The 19262-nt window shown below is 37.9% G+C and overlaps 3 protein-coding genes across 16 annotated transcripts in view; all 3 read right to left on the reverse strand.

Annotated features, from left to right (window-relative positions):
* Positions 1 to 491: 491 nt before the first annotated feature.
* On the reverse strand, positions 492 to 1295 carry vnc (GNAT family N-acetyltransferase vnc). Its single transcript, XM_067757588.1, has one exon. It carries the CDS (start codon positions 1284 to 1286, stop codon positions 672 to 674), a length of 615 nt encoding a protein of 204 aa, XP_067613689.1. The 5' UTR covers positions 1287 to 1295; the 3' UTR covers positions 492 to 671.
* Positions 1296 to 1480: 185 nt separating this feature from the next.
* Positions 1481 to 3786, reverse strand: LOC137233991 (small integral membrane protein 13). Its single transcript, XM_067757589.1, has 2 exons — positions 3563 to 3786; positions 1481 to 1620 (listed from the first exon to the last, which is right to left on the reverse strand). Exons 1-2 carry the CDS (start codon positions 3639 to 3641, stop codon positions 1484 to 1486), a joined length of 216 nt encoding a protein of 71 aa, XP_067613690.1. The 5' UTR covers positions 3642 to 3786; the 3' UTR covers positions 1481 to 1483.
* A 9691-nt stretch (positions 3787 to 13477) lies between these two features.
* The window catches only part of LOC137233994 (solute carrier family 66 member 3), a 64546-nt gene continuing 58761 nt past the window's right edge, over positions 13478 to 19262 (reverse strand). For 12 of the 14 annotated variants that reach the window (XR_010947628.1, XM_067757608.1, XM_067757605.1 and 9 more), the window contains exon 6: positions 14974 to 15112. Coding sequence is in view for 2 of the 14 variants with exons in the window: in XM_067757594.1 (XP_067613695.1) it covers positions 13979 to 15112; positions 18041 to 18514 (1608 nt within the window). In the remaining 12 variants the exon portion in view is untranslated. Of the gene's footprint in view, positions 15113 to 18040; positions 18694 to 19262 lie in introns of those variants that run through there. The other 2 variants (XM_067757594.1, XM_067757595.1) reach the window with 2 other exon arrangements.

Raw genomic sequence — 19262 nt, forward strand, 5'->3', positions numbered from 1 at the left:
CAGCTGAGTATAATAATTTACAAAAAAATTGTGTATTTAAATAAAGTAGATAACCCTATAAGTGCTATACTAACTACCGTTTGCATTGTGCTTTTTTTTTTTATCTGTTTACCGATGCGATTTTGTTACGAATATTATTGAGGGGGAGAGAGCATCTTCGGCTGTTTAAAAACAAATAAGCGTCGATGCACGGCCAGAACAGATACAGCGTTACTGAAGCGATTTATATTAGAGTATGGAGCTAATCGAAATGGCTTCTGAAATAAATTACTTATTATTCAATGGCCAAAAAAAATTGCCATTTAACGGTGCTAATCTTTATTATTCAGGAAAATTATTATACATATAAAAAGTTATGACTGCACCATGGGCTTTGACACTTAAATTTAAGATTTTTCGAAAAGTGGAGTTAATCGATGTGTGCACTGAGCGGCTCATTTATGGGTTTTGAATATCTATCTATCTTCTATAAAATATTAAAACTAGTAAGATTTGAAAAATTTTAATTACAATATTTATTTTTTATTGTAGTGTTTGCAAGAACCCACTCATAGTTAATACAAAATACAAAAAAAGGAAGGCATTCCAAATAAATATGAATACAAAATTACACCAAAAAATTCCATAAGGACGCTACTATAAATGCAGCAAACTTTCTGCGAGTACTTTTTTCAGCAACAATGGCCATCATGGCCGCTGTGATCATGCGACACTGTTTGTCTGTAGTTGATTTTATTATTATCCTTCTCACTGCCATCCATTAGACCAGATTTCGTTGTTTCTTGTGCTATTGACTCATCGTCATTTTCCTTTTTAGAAAATTCGCTAAGATCACGACGCATAGCATAAGCATCCTCTCCGTCTGCGTAGTATTTCGGTTCAATTTCAATAATCTTAAATTTTAACGAATCGGTATAAAGATTTAAAGCAGCACGATTACTTTTACGCACATGCAACGAGACATATTGTGCATCGAAACACTCGACCATAGCTTGAGATGCTTGATTCATTAGTTTTTGTGCCAATCCCAAACGACGATATGAACGTTTCACCGCCAATGAAGTAATATGGCCATGTTTACTCTCTTCGCCCGGTTCGGGTTCCTCCATTTTAGCCAAAACATAACCAACAATATTACCTTTATCATCTTCAGCAACATAACTTAGTTGCGGCCATGTGAGTCCATGATAAAAGTAATATTTCATTTGATAATTCTCAGGCAAGCAAAGTAAATTACAATGTTGCATACTCATCAAATCATCGGGCTTTGCACAGCGGATATTCATAATTGCTAAGTAATATTTTATATGTGCTATGTATTACAGGACGTCTAGTGTAACTCAACAGTTGTTTAAGTTGTAGTTATGTTTATAAATAGTTAATACTATTAACTATTAAGTCGTCGTCGTATATTATCTGTTTTATGTTTCTGCGTTATGTGTTTTGTGGTTTCTCTATTTCAATTACTATTCAGTAAAATATATTAGTCACGGCGTACTCTTTTTGCTCTCCAACGTGGTTGCTGCTCGAGTGGTTCAAAATCGTCGCCGTTATCTTGGCCCAATAGCTCGCGTACAAGACGAAATTTCGACAAAAAAGCCTTCCAGATAAGGAACCAACCTGAAAATAAACAAATGGGAAAAATAATCATTAAACTCTTTCGGTGATAACTAAGATGGCCTAGAAGGTTCAATCTGGTCATATTTTTTCGTTCCCAAGATGGCCGGGTTTGTACCTTAATGTTGCTGTTACCGGAGCGTACCGGATCTGTATCCGGCAAAGGACCATCACATCGATAACACTCGCCAAGGCCTTCGGGGAGCAACCTTATCGCTACGACAACAACAACAACTCTCCAAGACATACAGCAATGGTGTAGGTTTAATTTGGCCACATAAATCGTTCCCGAGATGGTCGGGCTAGCACCTTAATGGTGCTGTGTTACCGAAGCGTACCGGATCTGTATCCGGCAAAGGACCATCACATCGATAACACTCGCCAAAGCCTTCGGGGAGCAACCTTATCGCTACAACAACAACAACTCTCCAAAACATACAGCAACAACAATAAGGGTTATAAGCTATATATTCAGGTATAAGCATTGCAACATCATAAGTCTTTTGGAGTAGTATTGAAAATCTAGAGCTGTATTTATTTATTAGTCTACAAATTTAACAATTAATCAGACTAAATATAGTTACGGATTACAGATAAATTACGGAAGCACACAAATTGAACTAAATTATATTTTAAAATATGTATATATATTATTAAATCAGTTGTCGGGATGGACTATGATGCCGAGCAACGGGAATTGATTATTAGTACTGTCGGAATGGACGTGATTTCGAGCAGTTGATGTATATTTGACACACAACAAGTAGGGCTGCGATGTGTGCGAGGTTGGAACGGTCGTGATTCCAAGCCACCCACCCAAAGTTACTGCAGCTGGTGATAAGAGCGGGAGGTTGGAAAGGACGTGATTCCAAGCAACCCACCCAAATCATTGCGTATTTAAGGTAGTCAGCAGATATTTTTTTTATTACGTGCAGTGAGTCACACGTATCAATGTTTTCGCAGTGCTTATTGAAGTCAGTACACAGACAACGAAGAGGTTCGTGCATTTCAAAATTCGATATGCATGTGCTTATATGAAGCGGTTAAAAATGTCTAGATGGTCTAAAGGGAATATTGAAAATCTAGAGCGTCGGATTGGTTTTTTCTATCTATCCGCAGAAGTAAAATTTTTGGTAATTGTGCAGTTTAGGGGCCCAACCCTAAAACTGGGCCTTTTTTTTGAGTGAGGTATCAAAAGACGCGTATTCCCGTCTAGATCAAGAATCCGAAAGCGGAAGTTAACTTTTTTTACCCGTTCAAAAGATATTAACGAAAAACCGAAAAAAGACCCGCGGGTACTACCGGGATCCATAGTATTTTTGCGCAGAACACCTTTCTGCGTTGGCGGCCTTCGGCCGCGCTTATAAAAAATAACCCTGGGCTACGCCATGCCAAGTCCGGGTTTGTGGTATAACCGTGGCTACCGCCACGGTGATGCACAATTTTTTTTGTGGGTATAAACACAACAACAACCACATGAAAATCGCCAACTTCAACTGCAAATATCTCCGGACAGAGATAAAATTTTTCTTCTCCGCCTTCGGATTATTGTTCTCGAGATTAATACGCGTCTTTTGATACCTCACTCGAAGATCTTGGCCCAACTTTATGGTGGGGCCCCTAAACTGCACTACTACCAAATTTTTGATATTCGATTCAGGGTTTTCGATACCACTCCGAACATTTTCCGACGTATTTCAGGAGCCGGCTGTCAAAGTGAAGTTTGCATTAACGTCCTATTTCAACATAACCTTGTATGTTAACGCCTAATTTATGTAAAAATATATCACTCGGGACGTTTCTTCTGCCGCAATTGCGTTTCGATAATAAGTTTCGCCCAGTTCTCAAACGTATTATTCTTCATCCATAGCTCAATCACATTGTTAAAAATATATATCTAAATAGCCATATGGTAGTGGTCAAACAAATAATTCCATTATCTTACCCAGCAAAATAATGACAACTACAATAGAAATTGATACAACTACTGTAAGCGTATAACCCAAAAACAGAGGCAAAGCCATACTTTTATTTAATCAGTTTTTGTTCCAACATTAATTATTTTAGCAACTGCAGCAGGCATACAAAAAACTTTGAAATCTTTACACGAAAAACAAGCAAAAATTTAACTTTATGAACCACCCCTTTTGTAAGCATAAATAACAAAAACAGCTGTTATTGCCATAGAAATGGAACAAATTGAAAGGAAAAAAATATCGATATATCGATAGACAAACTATTTTAGTCCTTATTAAAAAATCACACAGATAGTGCATTCACGAGTTCAAAATTGCTTCGTTCTGCGCATCTACGTCACACTTGACTGCTTCAGCGATTGAAAAAAAGAGAAAACACAAGAGCTGAAGGAAAATGACGTAAAAATTGCCCATAAAAAACAGCTGAACTACTGTTTACATGGGCAATGCGCAACCTTCTATAATTCATTCATGCTTATTTGCAAGTGCAGGCACTTTCAGCAGGTTGACAAGTTTTTTTCATAAAAGTGACAAATGTGATATTTTTGGACGCGTAAAAGCTGAGGCCTTATTCGCTAACTGTGAGTTTTAAAGTGTACACAACAAATTATGTAAACTGTGAAATTCTGATTCTGTAAAGCAAAGATGTGAACAAAAACACTCACTGATAAAAACTTCGTGAGTTTTCTTGGCAGCCAGTGTACACTATTGTAACATTCAAAACTCATACGCACTGTTGCAGAATGGCTTTTTTGTTTTCATGGCGTTTGATGAATATTTTCTCACTGACATAATACTTTTACATTCAGCGCCCATCCAGCAAAACAATGTACACAATAATTTACAGAATCGCATGAAAATTTAAAGTGTAAATTGTATGTGCAAATGAGTTGTCAATGAGTGTACATTTTTCAGTTTTGCACAGTTAGTGAATTGACCCCCTGTTCTTGACTTGTACCAAAAGCCTACCACAACGGCAACTACCAAGTGTGACTGAAAAGCTGCGCTGCAGTACAACTGATGTCTAAATTTGACTAAAGTTTTGGCAAACTAAGGTTAAGCTTAGCTCAAGCAACTTCTTTAAAACTGGTCCTTAATATTAGTCCAATGAAATGCAATGAGAAATTAGATATTATATGTATATTTTCATTAATAGAATTCGATAGAACTATCTAATCTTTTTTGGCAAATATCGAAACACGACAAATGTGCGCATCAACATGTATGCCACCACATTTTACCTAAGAGCCTCCTGCGATTTACAACCAGATTGACTGAATTTTGTGTGTGTTAGTGCAGTCGGGTGGCGTCGTGACACACGTATTTGTTGTCGGCTACACGTAGATGAAAATCAAAAATTTTAGATTTTTTCATTTGACGCTTGCTTATTTGATAGTCGCGGGATGTGATTGACAAAACAGCAGTGTTGTATTTAGTTTGTTTTGACATTCAAAATGAACAAGTGCGAGGAAGAACAGTAATTCATATTAAAATTTATTGAAAATTATCAATGTTTACCAGCTTTATGGAACGAAAAGCTTTTATTATTATTTAATAAAGTTTTTATTAATATTTTTATTATTTAATAAAACTGCTGTAGTTGCAAGTAAAAAAAGTCATCATTCGATGACGACATATTCACGTCCAAACGCTACGGTTTCTAAATGCAAATGTTGATTGATGGCTTTTTATTTGATAGTCGCGGGGCAAGCGTCAAATACCCGACACGCACACATACAAAAATTCAGTCAATCTGGTTGTAAATTGCAGGAGGCTCTAATAGTCGATACCATACTGCCGTCCAAATACTCGATGCCAAAAAGTATCTCGTATAAAATATCGGTATCGAATTTCAAAGTCCAGAGTACCGTATCAAAATTTGTGTTAATAGCTGTTGATGTTGTATTAACGATAAAGGCACCCCCGAAGGCTTTGGTGAGTGTTATCGATGTTGATGATCCTTCGCCGGATATAGATCCGGTACGCTCCGGTAACAAAGCACCATTAAGGTACTAGCCCGGCCATCCCGGGAACGATTTATATGACATTAAACCTTCAGGCCATTCTTCCCTCCCCACCCCCTAGTTCCGTTAGAAGCTTGGGATCGCCAGAGCCTCATCTGTTAATGAAACAGGATTTGCCGCGGGTAGGTGAGGTTGACTTTTGGATTGGCGAAGCTATATATTGCGCTGGCAACCCCTTGAGAGGGTTGCGCTACACAACCCCTTAAATCCCTCAATAGCCATTGTCAAAAGGGGCGCTTTCAGTGAACGCAATTTTTGTTGATACGATACAAACATGATTCCATCAGTTCAGTGATAGAAATTTTGTTTTACGAACACCGAGTCGAGCCAACTACCAAATTAAACAATTATGCTTAAAATGTTAAGATAAGGACTTGGATAGTTTTTACACTTCACTATAATATTAAGAAAACAAATTTTATTCAAAACCAACACTTAAGGATGTCAAAGAACTGCCTGACAGCCGAATAAATGTTGAGCGAATGTGGCGAAAATGTGGTAATTCGTTACTGTTCCAAACAACTGTTCCAAAAATATCTGGAGAGTATCGGTAACTCTACACGACTGCGTGACATTTTTAATACACGTCCAAAAACATCGGAAGAGGCGTCAAACGACACTCTTTGAACCCAGAACAAGGGGAAGGCAGCATGGTGCCATACCTACAAACAAAAATGCGGTCCATCCACTTTTTTTTGTGAATCGATATCCCTTTATATGGACTGCTAAGCGTTAAACTTTAAATACATCCCTGAAATTTCTGCGCCTAAAATTTGTACTACTAACGGCTGAATTCTGTAATTCAGTCTCATCTCAAGTCTCTAAATTTGAGATTTTCCTTTAGAGACAATTTTTGTGACTTGAGATGATTTCGGTATTCAGTAAACGAAAGTCACAAAAAGAATTCACCATATCAACGAAATTCACCAAAATGACAATTTACTCATACATTGAACAAATAATATAGCATTGCATTTTGTCAACATAACGTTAGGTGGTATTGTGGCTGAGCTTGCTAAGACGCCGTTCATAATTTTTATAGAAAATCCCAAAGTGTGTAGGTTCGAATCTCAGCGGCGCCACATAGAGTTCGATGTTTCTTTAAAGTATTTTCTGTTTTTTAATTTTTTCTATGCTTATTTTAATTTGAGGAATAAAAAAAATATATCTAAAGCGTTTTTCGCAAATAATTTTCATACTTTTTCTGAAATTTTCACGTTTGTGATCTGCTCCGGCCCAGCTCACAAATTAGTGATTGCTTTTGTGAGGCTGGAGACGCGAGACAGCTTACAGAATGAAAATTGTCTCAAAAGTGATTTTCACCCCAAATAGTCTTTAATAGTGACTAGAGACGGCTTACTGAATTCAGCTGTAAATTTCAATACGCATTATATGCAGATGTAATTGAAATATGTGTGTATGTTTCACCCTCTATATATTCTATGCGTGTCCACTATTCATCGCAACTGATTCAGCTATATGTTATACATTATGGCCACCAGAGGTTTGTGTCTCCGATTTTAGGTACACCCTGTTCTGTAGCAAGTTATTTACCCACTGCCGCTAGATGGTTCTCCTGAGCATTATCTAAGCGAGGATAACCGCAAACGTAAACGTATACGCTTGTAAAAAAAACACGGCTAACGTCAAAATCGTACTGCGATTGCCAATTAGCTGATTTCCGGCAATCATCTGTTACTGGTTCCGCCATGGGTTATATCATGTAATGCCCTATTATTCAGGTCGAGTTTAAACTACAGTTAAAGTTGGCTAAGTTTAACCGGTAATTGTTTACTTTAGGGTACCACTGCTAAAACTCGTCCAAAAATATCGGCAGGCGTCAAAAGACGCATCTTGATCCCAGAACAACGAATCCGAAAGCGGAAATTAGAAATTTGATTTCCTTTCGGAGATGTTTGCAAACTAAATCGAAAAATTTTCATTTGATTGTTGTAACTTTTATGATTTTGTACCCACAAGAAAATTGTGGGTAAAAGTGTTTTGCGCGGATATAGTTTTGGTCTCCAAACCGGTGTTGGACCCAACCAGGGTAATTTTTTATAAGCGCGGCCGAATGCCACCAATGCAGAAAAGTATTCTGCGCAAAAATATTATGGATCCCACCACCGGTTTCGGAGCGCTCCGGGACCATTTTTCGGTTTTTTGGAAATGTCTTTTCACAGAAATAAAATTCTGGTATTAGTCTAGTTGAGGGGTGGACTGCTAATACGCTACCACAAATATCGAAAGAAGTCAAAAGACGCGTATTAATCTCGAGAACAATAATCCGATGGCGGAAAAGAAAAATTGTATCTATGTCCGGAGATATTTGCAGTTGAAGTTGTTTGACACCCCTCTCGATATTTTTGATAGCGTATTAGCAGTCGACCACTCAACTAGACTATTACCAAAATTCTTAATTTCCACGCGTATTTTGACACCCCTCCCGATATTTTTGGACGAGTTTTAGCGGGTTGGATTTTATATAAGGTGCCACGATTTTCAAACTTTTGCTGATTTTTAGGGGTAGAGGGGTCCTAAAAATCACAAAATTATCATCCGCAACTCTAAGAAACTCTTAGTTTATGAAATATAAGCTTTTTAATTTCCAAATTTAGTAAAATTTCAACTTAAGTCCTTCACTTAAAATTCGGGTCGCACATGTCGATAGCGGTATCAAAAGACGCGTATTTGCGTCTAGATTCAGAATCCGAAAGCAGAAACTACATTTTTTATCTCGTCTAAAAGTTATTCGCGGAAAACCCGTTGGTACTATTGTCGCTTTTTTCGTGGTTGCAATTAAACAAATGACGGTCGTGAAAAGTGTTGCCAGCACCGCAACAATATCTTTTTATCTTGGTAGAACATTATAAGGTGGTGGCACGTCGACATAAATGCAAACAAACATACACTATTAATGTATTGTTTTTGTAAAACATTTTTAATAATTGTAGTCTAATATTATTTGGGGTGCTGCGCAGAAGGGTGTACTACGCAGATGGACATCACCGTGGCGGTAGCCACGGTTATACCACACACACATGCACTTGGCATGGCGTAGCCCAGGGTAATTTTTTATAAGCGCGGACGAAGGCCGCCTATGCAGAAAGGTGTTCTACGCAGAATTACCGTGGGAATCAGCATAAAAATCTCTTTAAAGCAGGGATGCACCTTAACGTTAAGCTAATCGTTTATCAAAAAATTTCCACCGTTTCCGTTGAAACACTTCGAAATATTATCGATAAAGAAATTATCAAGATAAATTGTATCTCGTTTTTAACCGAAACGAAAAGCTTTCGTTAACGTTAAAAACGTTAACAAAAACGTGATACTTTATGTTTGAATTGTGCTGGCAATGCTATAGCCATGGTGAAGCCGTAAGGTGGCAACAACGAGCGCACATACACACACAAACTCTATGTAATTTGTTTGTGTAATTCGTTGGTGGTAATGTCAAAAATACTCTGAGAAATGTTTGTACTGTCAAAATTCATGAGAAAAGTTGCAATCAGCTTGGCTAGTGCTTTCACCTTTAATGACTCCGCCATCAATCAGCTTTGCCAGCATAGTTTGAAATTAATAATCAACATAAACGATTTGATTTCGTTTTGATATGGCAGAAAACGAAACGAAATCATTTCGTTAATTTGACGATCTTAACGTTAATAAACGAAACGAAATGACTTCGTTTCGTTTATTAACGTTGATTATCGTAACGAAATGATATCGTTTCGTTGGTTAAGCATGCCTGCTTTAAAGTCCAATTTTTTTTTTTTTTGACAAATGTATGTATTCTACACTTGTTCCAATTAAATACATTAATTTCAAATTATTCAGAGAATTACAAAACAAAATGCATTGATAGTGTATGTTTGTTTGCATTTATGTCGACGTGTCACCACCTTATAATCTTCTACCAAGTTAAAAAGATATTGTTGCGGAGCTGGCAACACTATTCACCACCTTCATTTGTTTTCGTTTAATTGCAACAACGAAAAAAGCGACAATAGTACCGACGGGTTTTCCGCGAATAACTTTTAAACGAGATAAAAAATGTAGTTTCTGCTTTCGGATTCTGAATCTTGACGCAGATACGCGTCGGGTTGGATTTTATATAAGGTGCCACGATTTTCAAACTTTTGCTGATTTGTAGGGGTAGATGGTGTCCTAAAAATCACAAAATTATCATCCGCAACTCTAGGAAACTCTTAGTTTATGAAATATAAGCTTTTTAATTTCCAAATTTAGTAAAATTTCAACTTAAGTCTTGCACTAAAATTCGGGTCGCACATGTCGATAGCGGTATCAAAAGACGCGTATATGCGTCAAGATTCAGAATCCGAAAGCAGAAACTACATTTTTTATCTCGTTTAAAAGTTATTAGCGGAAAACCCGTCGGTACTATTGTCGCTTTTTTCGTTGTTGCAATTAAACAAATGACGGCGGTGAATAGTGTTGCCAGCTCCGCAACAATATCTTTTTATCTTTGTAGAACATTATAAGGTGGTGGCACGTCGACATAAATGCAAACAAACATACACTATTAATGTATTTTGTTTTTGTAAAACACTTTTAATAATTGTAGTCTAATATTATTTGGGGTGCTGCGCAGAAGGGTGTAATACGCAGAAGGACATCACCGTGGCGGTAGCCGCGGTTATACCACACACCCGGACTTGGCATGGCGTAGTCGAGGGTTATTTTTTATAAGCGCGGCCGAAGGCCGCCTATGCAGAAAGGTGTTCTCCGCAGAATTACCGTTGGGATCAGCATAAAAATCTATAAAGTCCAATTATTTTTTTTTTCACAAATGTATGTATTCTGCACTTGTTCCAATTAAATACACTAATTTCAAATTATTCAGAGAATTACAAAAAAAAATAAAATACATTAATAGTGTATGTTTGTTTGCATTTATGTCGACGTGTCACCACCTTATAATCATCCACCAAGTTAAAAAGATATTGTTGCGGAGCTGGCAACACTATTCACCACCTTCATTTGTTTTCGTTTAATTGCACAACGAAAAAAGCGACAATAGTACCGACGTGTTTTCCGCGAATAACTTTTAAACGAGATAAAAGATGTAGTTTCTGATCGGATTCTGAATCTTGACGCAAATACGCGTCTTTTGATATCGCTATCGACATGTGCGACCCGAATTTTAAGTGCAGGACTTAAGGCTCCATTACTGATACTTAGCATAGACTTGACTTGACTTGGCGTAAACTTGGCAACTTAGCCACGATTATACTCCACTTAGCGCATACAATCTGGCATCATAATCAGGTTTGAAATTTACTTTTAAATAAATGTCAATTTGTATGACAAAATGTCAAAATGACATGGAAACAAACAAATGGCATCTCAAAATATAAACGTCACTTAGAACTTACATAGAAAATCAAAATTCAACAGACTTCTAAGTCAAGCTAAGTGTTGCCAAGTTTTGAGTAATCAGTAACATGCACTGTTCATTTAACAGAACTGTAAGTGACAGTTCTCAAGTCAAGTCAAGTCTATGCTAAGTATCAGTAATGGAGCCTTTAAGTTGAAATTTTACTAAATTTGGAAACTAAAAGGCTTATATTTCATAAACTAAGAGTTTCCTAGAGTTGCGGATGATAATCTTGTGATTTTTAGGACCCCCGCCCCCCTCGAAAAAAAGAAAAGTTGGAAAATCGTGGCACCTTATTCTAAATATTCCCCGAAACAGGGTATAAGTGTTTTTAACTTGACACATATGGTGATCGAAGGAACATACCCAAGGCAGTACCATTGTTTACTATATAGTTTGGCAGCTTAAGTAGAGGTTATGTTGCGAATAGAGTGGAAGGCAGTGGACTAGGCAGTCGAATGTCATATAATGAAGGAATGGTGTTCGGAGATTTTTCAAAGTTAAAAAAAAAAAGTATAAAAGCTTTAATATAAATAAAACTATTGTTTTAATAACAACAAAAACGCCATATATATTCTGTATACATAAATTTGTAAGGATTATCTTACCTTAAAATTTGAATTAAATAATCTAAAGTTTTTTTTTTGAAACTGGGTCGAGAACTGTGCGTGTGAATGTGCGAATTTTCACCGATCAGCTGTTAGTTGCGCTACTTGGTAAAATTTACAATGGGCAGTACATTACGAAAATAAATAAAATCGGGAAGTGTAGAATTATTTTGCTCACTGAACACATCCCTCGGAGTCTAGAAGATAACTTTTGCCAGAGAAAATAGAAATTATATTTTCTCTGCTTTTACATAAAATACACGATGTAGACAGACTAAAACGCTATTAACCACTTCGTCACTATTCAATATGACATTTATTATCTACACATTGAAGAGCCAAGGTGTAAAATTTAAGACTGCGCGATAAGTTACACGCACGAGACAGAAAATACCCCTCAGTGCATATCTTCAGTTAAGATTTTTTAAACTTACAACACACGCGTAATTAAACAACAGCTTATCGACAAACTGCTCTAAATAAATTTTTATTAATTATACGGTTTAAGCACGCGCTGCAAAAACTTGCCAATTTTTTCTATTACCTTTTTAATGACATTCCAATGGGTTGCCGTTGTAAAATTTCAATTTGTAGTTTTTGTAATAAATCATTCTTCACATGCAGAGTTGTACCAAAAGGTATAAATTTATGAATGTGGTGAATAGCAAGATGAACATGTTGACCCCCAGCGGGTTAGGCGATCAGAATGTACCCGCGGTAGGTATGCCTGTCGTAAGAGGCGACAAAATACCAGATTCAAAGGGCTGTGTAGCGCAACCCTTCAGGTTGCCAGCGCAATATATAGCTTCTCCGAACCCAATTGGCAACCTCACATATTCGCGGCGAATCCTGTTTCACTAACAGACGAGGCTCTGGCGACCCCAAGCTCCTCATGGAACTTGAGGTGGGGAGGGAGGGAATGGCCTGAAGGTTTAATGTGGCCACATAAATCGTTCCCGAGATGGTCGGGCTAGCACCTTAATGGTGCTGTGGTACCGGAGCGTACCGGATCTGTATCCGGCAAAGGACCATCACATCGATAACACTCCACAAAGCCTTCGGGGAGCAACCTTATCGCTACAACAACAACAACATGGACATGTTGAATATGTTTCAACTGAAGCTTGGACTTTCTTATCTACTATCGGTCCCAGTCTAATGGGGATTCAATGGGTTGATAATCGCAATTCACCGCAACCCAATAGTCAACCTCGCCTACGCGTGGCGAATCTTGTTACAATTATGAACGTTTCCCACGGTAACAGGTTAAACTCTTACATATCATATGTTCCACCCCTGTTGAAACAGCAAGTTTCCTTGGACTTCCGTTAGAGGATATTGATGACAATTTGTGATCGGTCGCAGCTATTAGGTGGGGCTAAGCATTGCTACAACAACAACATCCCCAAAGGACCATCAACCCCCAGCGGGTTAGGGGGTCAGAATATACCCGCGGTAGGTATGCCTGTCGTAAGAGGCGACTAAAATACCAGATTCAAGTGCTGTGTAGCGCAACACTTTCAGGTTGCCAGAGCAATATATAGCTTCTCCAAGCCCAATTGCCAACCTCACCTGTCCGCGCCGAACCCTATTTCACTAACAGACGAGGCTCTGGCGACCCCAAGCGCCTCATGTAACTTGTTGGTCAGGAGGGAGGGATGGCCTGAAGGTTTATTGTGGCCATATAAATCGTTCCCGAGATGGTCGGGCTAGCACCTTAATGGTGCTGTTACCGGAGCGTACCGGATCTGTATCCGGCAAAGGACCATCACATTGATAACACCCCAAAGCCTTCGGGGAGAAACCTTATCGCTACAACAACAACCATCAACATAGAAAAAATTTCCATCCATATCGAGCTGTTTACATGAATGAATCCACAATTTGCTTCAGCCATTTAAAGCCAAAGTTTATGGGATTACTATTTTTTATTTATTAACAATATTTAAATTATTACGAATAAGAAGGATGTATGCGTATACGTACATATATGGCGCCTAATCTATTCTTATTAATGTAAAAAATCTATATTTAAATTAAGCTATGACCTCAGTATTTTAATATATACTTTTAAGTCAGCTTTGAATGCGGTCTTAAAATTTTTTATGATAGCGTGTTTAAAGAAACTCCAGCAAATAATAACTGATAAATTTTTATAAACTAAATTTTAGTTCCAAATACAATATTTTAGCCAAAGTCTGATATATTCATTATAGTCAAACATTAGTAAAAACGTTATTTATTTACAAGTAAAGTATCTGCAGTTTAATTATTCTACAGTCGAATTGATTAAATGTTTGTGGGGATTAAAAATATGTATGTAACAAATCTAATTAAAAATACTGTTTCTCCGATTTAAGATAATATAACTTCTTCCTTGATGTGACCCTGTTCTTGCTCAAGCTTATGTGACAACTCCGCTTCGGCTACACGTTTTTGCAAATGACGCCAAAGTGTACTCTTTGGTATATCAAATAAATTTGCTGCATGATTTTGTGACATACCTTCATGAACGCATGCGTGCAGTGCCTTAGTTAATTTATCTTTTAATTCAATTTTCGAATTTACATCACGTTTTTTAAATGATACATAATCTGGTAAACGTCCTTGCTGTGCCAAACGCACTTTATGTCGATGTAACGTTGACATTGGTATATCTAATTCACGGCTAATATTCTTTAAAGAATCACCACCCTTCAACCTTTCATAGGCCGCTGTAAGTATAGGATTTTCACGTGTCGTTTTCATATATTGTGGATGTTTGCGTACTCTTCGCCAAAGAACAGTTTTTGAAAGATCAAACTTTTGTGCGGCTTTTTGCAAACTCATACCTTCTTCTATGACTGCTTGTACCGCATAATATAACGAATCTACAGGTGTATTGGTTACCGGTGCACTAGCAACAGCAGCAGCAGCAGCAGCATTCAAGGTCTCATAAGTGTCATCAGCCTTTAATACTGAAATTGGATCAGCAGTGGGATCAAGTGCGTTATACATAGATTGGTGATGGTGGTGATGTTGTTGCAGTTTTTCATTTTCTTCTGTTCTAATTGCCGATTTTATATTGACTGCTTTCAGTTTGGGTGTTGTTTTGATTTGTATAATTGGTTGAGTTGTTTGTTGTTGCTGTGAACTTGTTGCAGTGGCAGTTACCTTCGGTGTACTTGTGGTCGCAGCAGCTGTATTGGCACTAATTTCAATTATGGAATGTGCACTACAAGTAGTACTACTATATTCCTCGATAATTTGTCCATCATCTGTTGTATCTTCCATTTCAACTAATTTTTCGGATTCAGATGCATTTGATGCATTTTCAAGTTTATTATTTTGTGTCAATGTGAATGTACCAGAATTTTCAGTTAAAATATATTCATTTGCTGTGCCAGACACTGGCATGTGCTCAATGGAATATGTTATTTTGCTGTGTTGAGCTTCATTGTATACATCCAAAAACTCCAATTCTCTTTCGTCAGTGATAACATTTTGTGCCTGAAAGAATATATACATATATAGGTCAATTTTAGAAAACATCCGCATAAATCACTGCTTTCAGCATTGCTGGTTATGCAACGCCTAAGATGCGGGCAAGGTAATAACCAAGCGGGCAGCCTAGCAAGGAACGTAGCCGCTATCCTATTTATTTGGTTTCCAAACAATTAGGCATTTTATAATCCGGAAAGAGGAAAAGAGAAAATAATTGGCCCCACACGATAACTTGAGTAAATTTGGTATGTAGGTTCCTGGGCACTCATCGCAGATCGCTATTTAAAATGAACGAAATCGGACTATAACCACGCCCACTTTTTCGATATGGAAAATATCGAAAAACCCAAAAAATGCGATAATTTATTACTAAAGACGGATAAAGCGATGAAACTTGGTAGGTGGGTTGACCTTATGACGTAGAATATAAAATTAGTAAAATTTTTGACAATGGGCGTGGCATCGCCCACTTTTGTAAGGTAATTTGAAAGTTTTGCAAGCCGTAATTTGGCAGTAGTTGAAGATATCATGATGCAATTTGGCAAGAGCGTTACTCCTATTCCTATATGGGTGCTAAATAAAAATTAGCAAAATCGGATGATGAACACCACCACTTTTAAAAAAAAGTTTAAGTGAGATTATAACAAAAAATTGAATATCTTTGCAGTATATATGTAAGTAAATTATGTCAATATTCAACTCCAGTAATGATATGGTGCAACAAAATAAAAAAATAAAAGAAAATTTCAAAATTTTTAATTTAATTTGTCTAGAATACTTTTAGTGCCATAAGCCGAACAAAAATTAACCAATCCTTGTGAAATTTGGTAGGGGCCTAGATTCTATGACGATAACTGTTTTCAGTAAACATGGGCGAAATCGGTAGAAGTCACGCCCAGTTTTTATACACAGTCAACCGTCTGTCCTTCCGCTCGGCCCTTAACACGATAGCTTGAGCAAAAATCGATATATCTTTACTAAACTTAGTTCACGTATTTATCTGAACTCACTTTATCTTGGTATAAAAAATGGCCGAAATCCGACTATGACCACGCCCACTTTTTCGATATCGAAAATTACGAAAAATGAAAAAATTGCCATAATTCTATACGAAATATGAAAAAGGGATGAAACATTGTAATTGGATTGGATTGAAAAATGGGTGTGACACCTTCCATATTAAGTAGAATAAAATGAAAAAAGTCCTGCAGGGCGAAATCAAAAGCCCTTGGAGTCTTGGCAGGACTACTGTTCGTGGTATTACATATATAAATAAATTAGCGCTACCACACAGATGCTGTTCTGGGTCACCCTGGTCCCCATTTTGGTCGATATCTCGAAAACGCCTTCACATATCCAACTGTGGCCACTCCCTTTTAAAACCCTCATTAATACCTTGAATTTGATACCAATATCGTAAAAACACGTTCTAGAGTCAACCCTGGTCCACCTTTATGGCGATATCGCGAAAAGGCGTCCACCTATAGAACTAGGGCCTACTCCCATTTAAATACCCATTAACACCTTTCGTTTGATACCCATATCGTACAAACACATTCTAGAGGGACCCCTGATCCCAGCGGGTTAGGGGATCAGAATATACCCGCGGTAGGTATGCCTGTCGTAAGAGGCGACTAAAATACCAGATTCAAGGAGCGGTGTAGCGCAACCTTTCAGGTTGCCAACGCAATATATAGCTTCTCCAAACCCAATTGTCAACCTCACCTATCCGCGGCGAATCCTGTTTCACTAACAGACGAGGCTCTGGCGACCCCAAGCTCCTGATGGAACTTGAGGGTAGGGAGGGAGGGAATGGCCTGAAGGTTTAATGTGGCCACATAAATCGTTCCCGAGATGGTCGGGCTAGCACCTTAATGGTGCTATGGTACCGGAGCGTACCAGATTTGTATCCGGCAAAGAACCATCACATCGATAACACTCCCCAAAGGCTTTGGGGAGCAGCCTTATCGCTACAACAACAACAACAGAGGGACCCCTGGTCCACCTTTGTGGTGATATCTCGAAAGGGCGTCCACCTATAGAACTATGGCCCACTCCCTTTAAAAATACTCATTAACACCTTTCATCTGATAACCATATCGTACAAACACGTTGTAGAGTGACCTCTGGTCCCCCTTTATGGCGATATCTCGAAAAGGCGTCCACCTATTGAACTAAGGCCCACACCCTTTTAAAATACTCATTAGCACCTTTCATTTGATTCCCATATCGTAAAAACACGATATCTCGAAAAGGCGTCCACCTATAGAACTAATGCCCACTCCCTTTTAAAATACTCATTAACACCTTTCATTTGATTCCCATATCGTAAAAACACATTCTAGAGGCACCCCTGGTCCCCCTTTATGGCGATATCTCGATAAGACGTCCACCTTTAGAACTAAGGCCCACACCCTTTTAAAATACTCATTAGCACCTTTCATTTGATTCCCATATCGTAAAAACACATTCTAGAGTCACCCCTGGTCCACCTTTATGGCGATATACCGAAATGGCGTCCACCTATAGAACTATGGCACACTCCCTTTTAAAATACTCTTTAATACTTTCCATTTGATACCCATGTCATACAAACACATTCCAGGGTTACCACAAGTTAATTTTCCCTTATTTTGTCTCCAAAGCTCTGTATGTAATGTTCGGTTACACCCGAACTTAGCCTGCCTTACTTGTTATTTCTTCATCCAACTAGGTGGTGGGTGGGCGGGTAAGCCTGGAAGGTTTAATGTTTTCATATTAAAATCCCGAGCGCATAAAAATATAAATTAGGCAAACTTGTACTTGATCTAGAAACGCGAAACCAAATCGCAATGATGCTATAATCCAAGAAAAACATAGGCCAAACATGAGGAACTTTGCCTTATGCAAGGTACCTGCCCACTTTAACTATATTTGACGTTTGATTGTACTTACTACGATCTTCTCTTCAGCAATATTTTCTTGGTGCTCAATTAGCTCCTCATGTGCAATTTGTATATTAGTTAAAGATTTCAGTGGTACTGTTGTTGTCGGTACTGCACCAGATAATGTAGCATTGCTGCATTCGAAACTTATAGCAGACTTAATACCCAGTGTATTGATAGCCTCTAAAAATTCTGATAAATTAGTTGATGTCAAACTCGTTTCTCCAACATAAATGAATGCTAAGACACTCTCCAGCAGCGACCCTTTAATATCTGGCACCACAATGGTCGCCTCCTGGCCCATCGGAATGTCCACTAATAGATTGCGCAGCAAATCTGAACATGATGAAAGAACAAATCGATGGGCACGCACCGAGTGACCTTTAGCCACTAGTGTTACCTCGCAACTTTGCTGATCATTTCGCAGATTTCTTTGTATATCGAAAATTGTTGCCGAATGGCCCATCCACTTCAAGTGATTCATTTTTGTGTCGTTTTACACAAATTATTTGTTGTGTTTTAATTTCAACAAATCAATCTCAAAAATTTGGGAACGTCAAAATCTCTGAAAATTCGTCGAAATTTCGCTAATTCCTGATGCGACGAACCGAAAGTGAAATTGGAACCATTTTGGAATTTGTTCTAGGCAGGGTTGCTGTTTCGTAATTCAGACTATCAGAGCCAAATAAAGGCCGCGGCACAGTGAAATTTTTCAACACAAGTCACACTTAGAAGATTGTGCATTCACGAGTTCAAAATTGCTTCGTTCTGCGCAAACACGTCAAACTTGTCTGCTTCACCGAATGAAAGAAAGAGAGAAAGAAACAAGAGCTAAAGGAACAACGAGTCGTCATTGTGTGCGGACGTGTTTCTTACCGCTTTCTCGTTTTATTTTGTTTACTTTCTATTTTATTTTGTCATAATGGACGATTGTTGTGCCAAGTGCAATAAATGCTTTTCGAAATCTGACTGGAATATCGTGCCGTGTAATGGTTTCTGCAAAACACTTGACTGTGCTATCTGCTCAAAAACTTTGTTTTGAACTCATCTCAAGTGCTATTGATAACACAATTTTTATTATTTCAAAACAATTTGATTATCTCATAGAATTTTTAATGAACTCTGTGCAATCATCCAACAACAATCTGAATGTTGCTGAAAGTTCTCCGAATGTCAACAACAAAAACATTGCGTCAACTTCCCCGTCTAGTCCTATCATACACAACAAAACT

This window comes from Eurosta solidaginis, chromosome 5 (assembly GCF_040869045.1).
Source record: "Eurosta solidaginis isolate ZX-2024a chromosome 5, ASM4086904v1, whole genome shotgun sequence".
Classification (NCBI taxonomy): domain Eukaryota; kingdom Metazoa; phylum Arthropoda; class Insecta; order Diptera; family Tephritidae; genus Eurosta; species Eurosta solidaginis.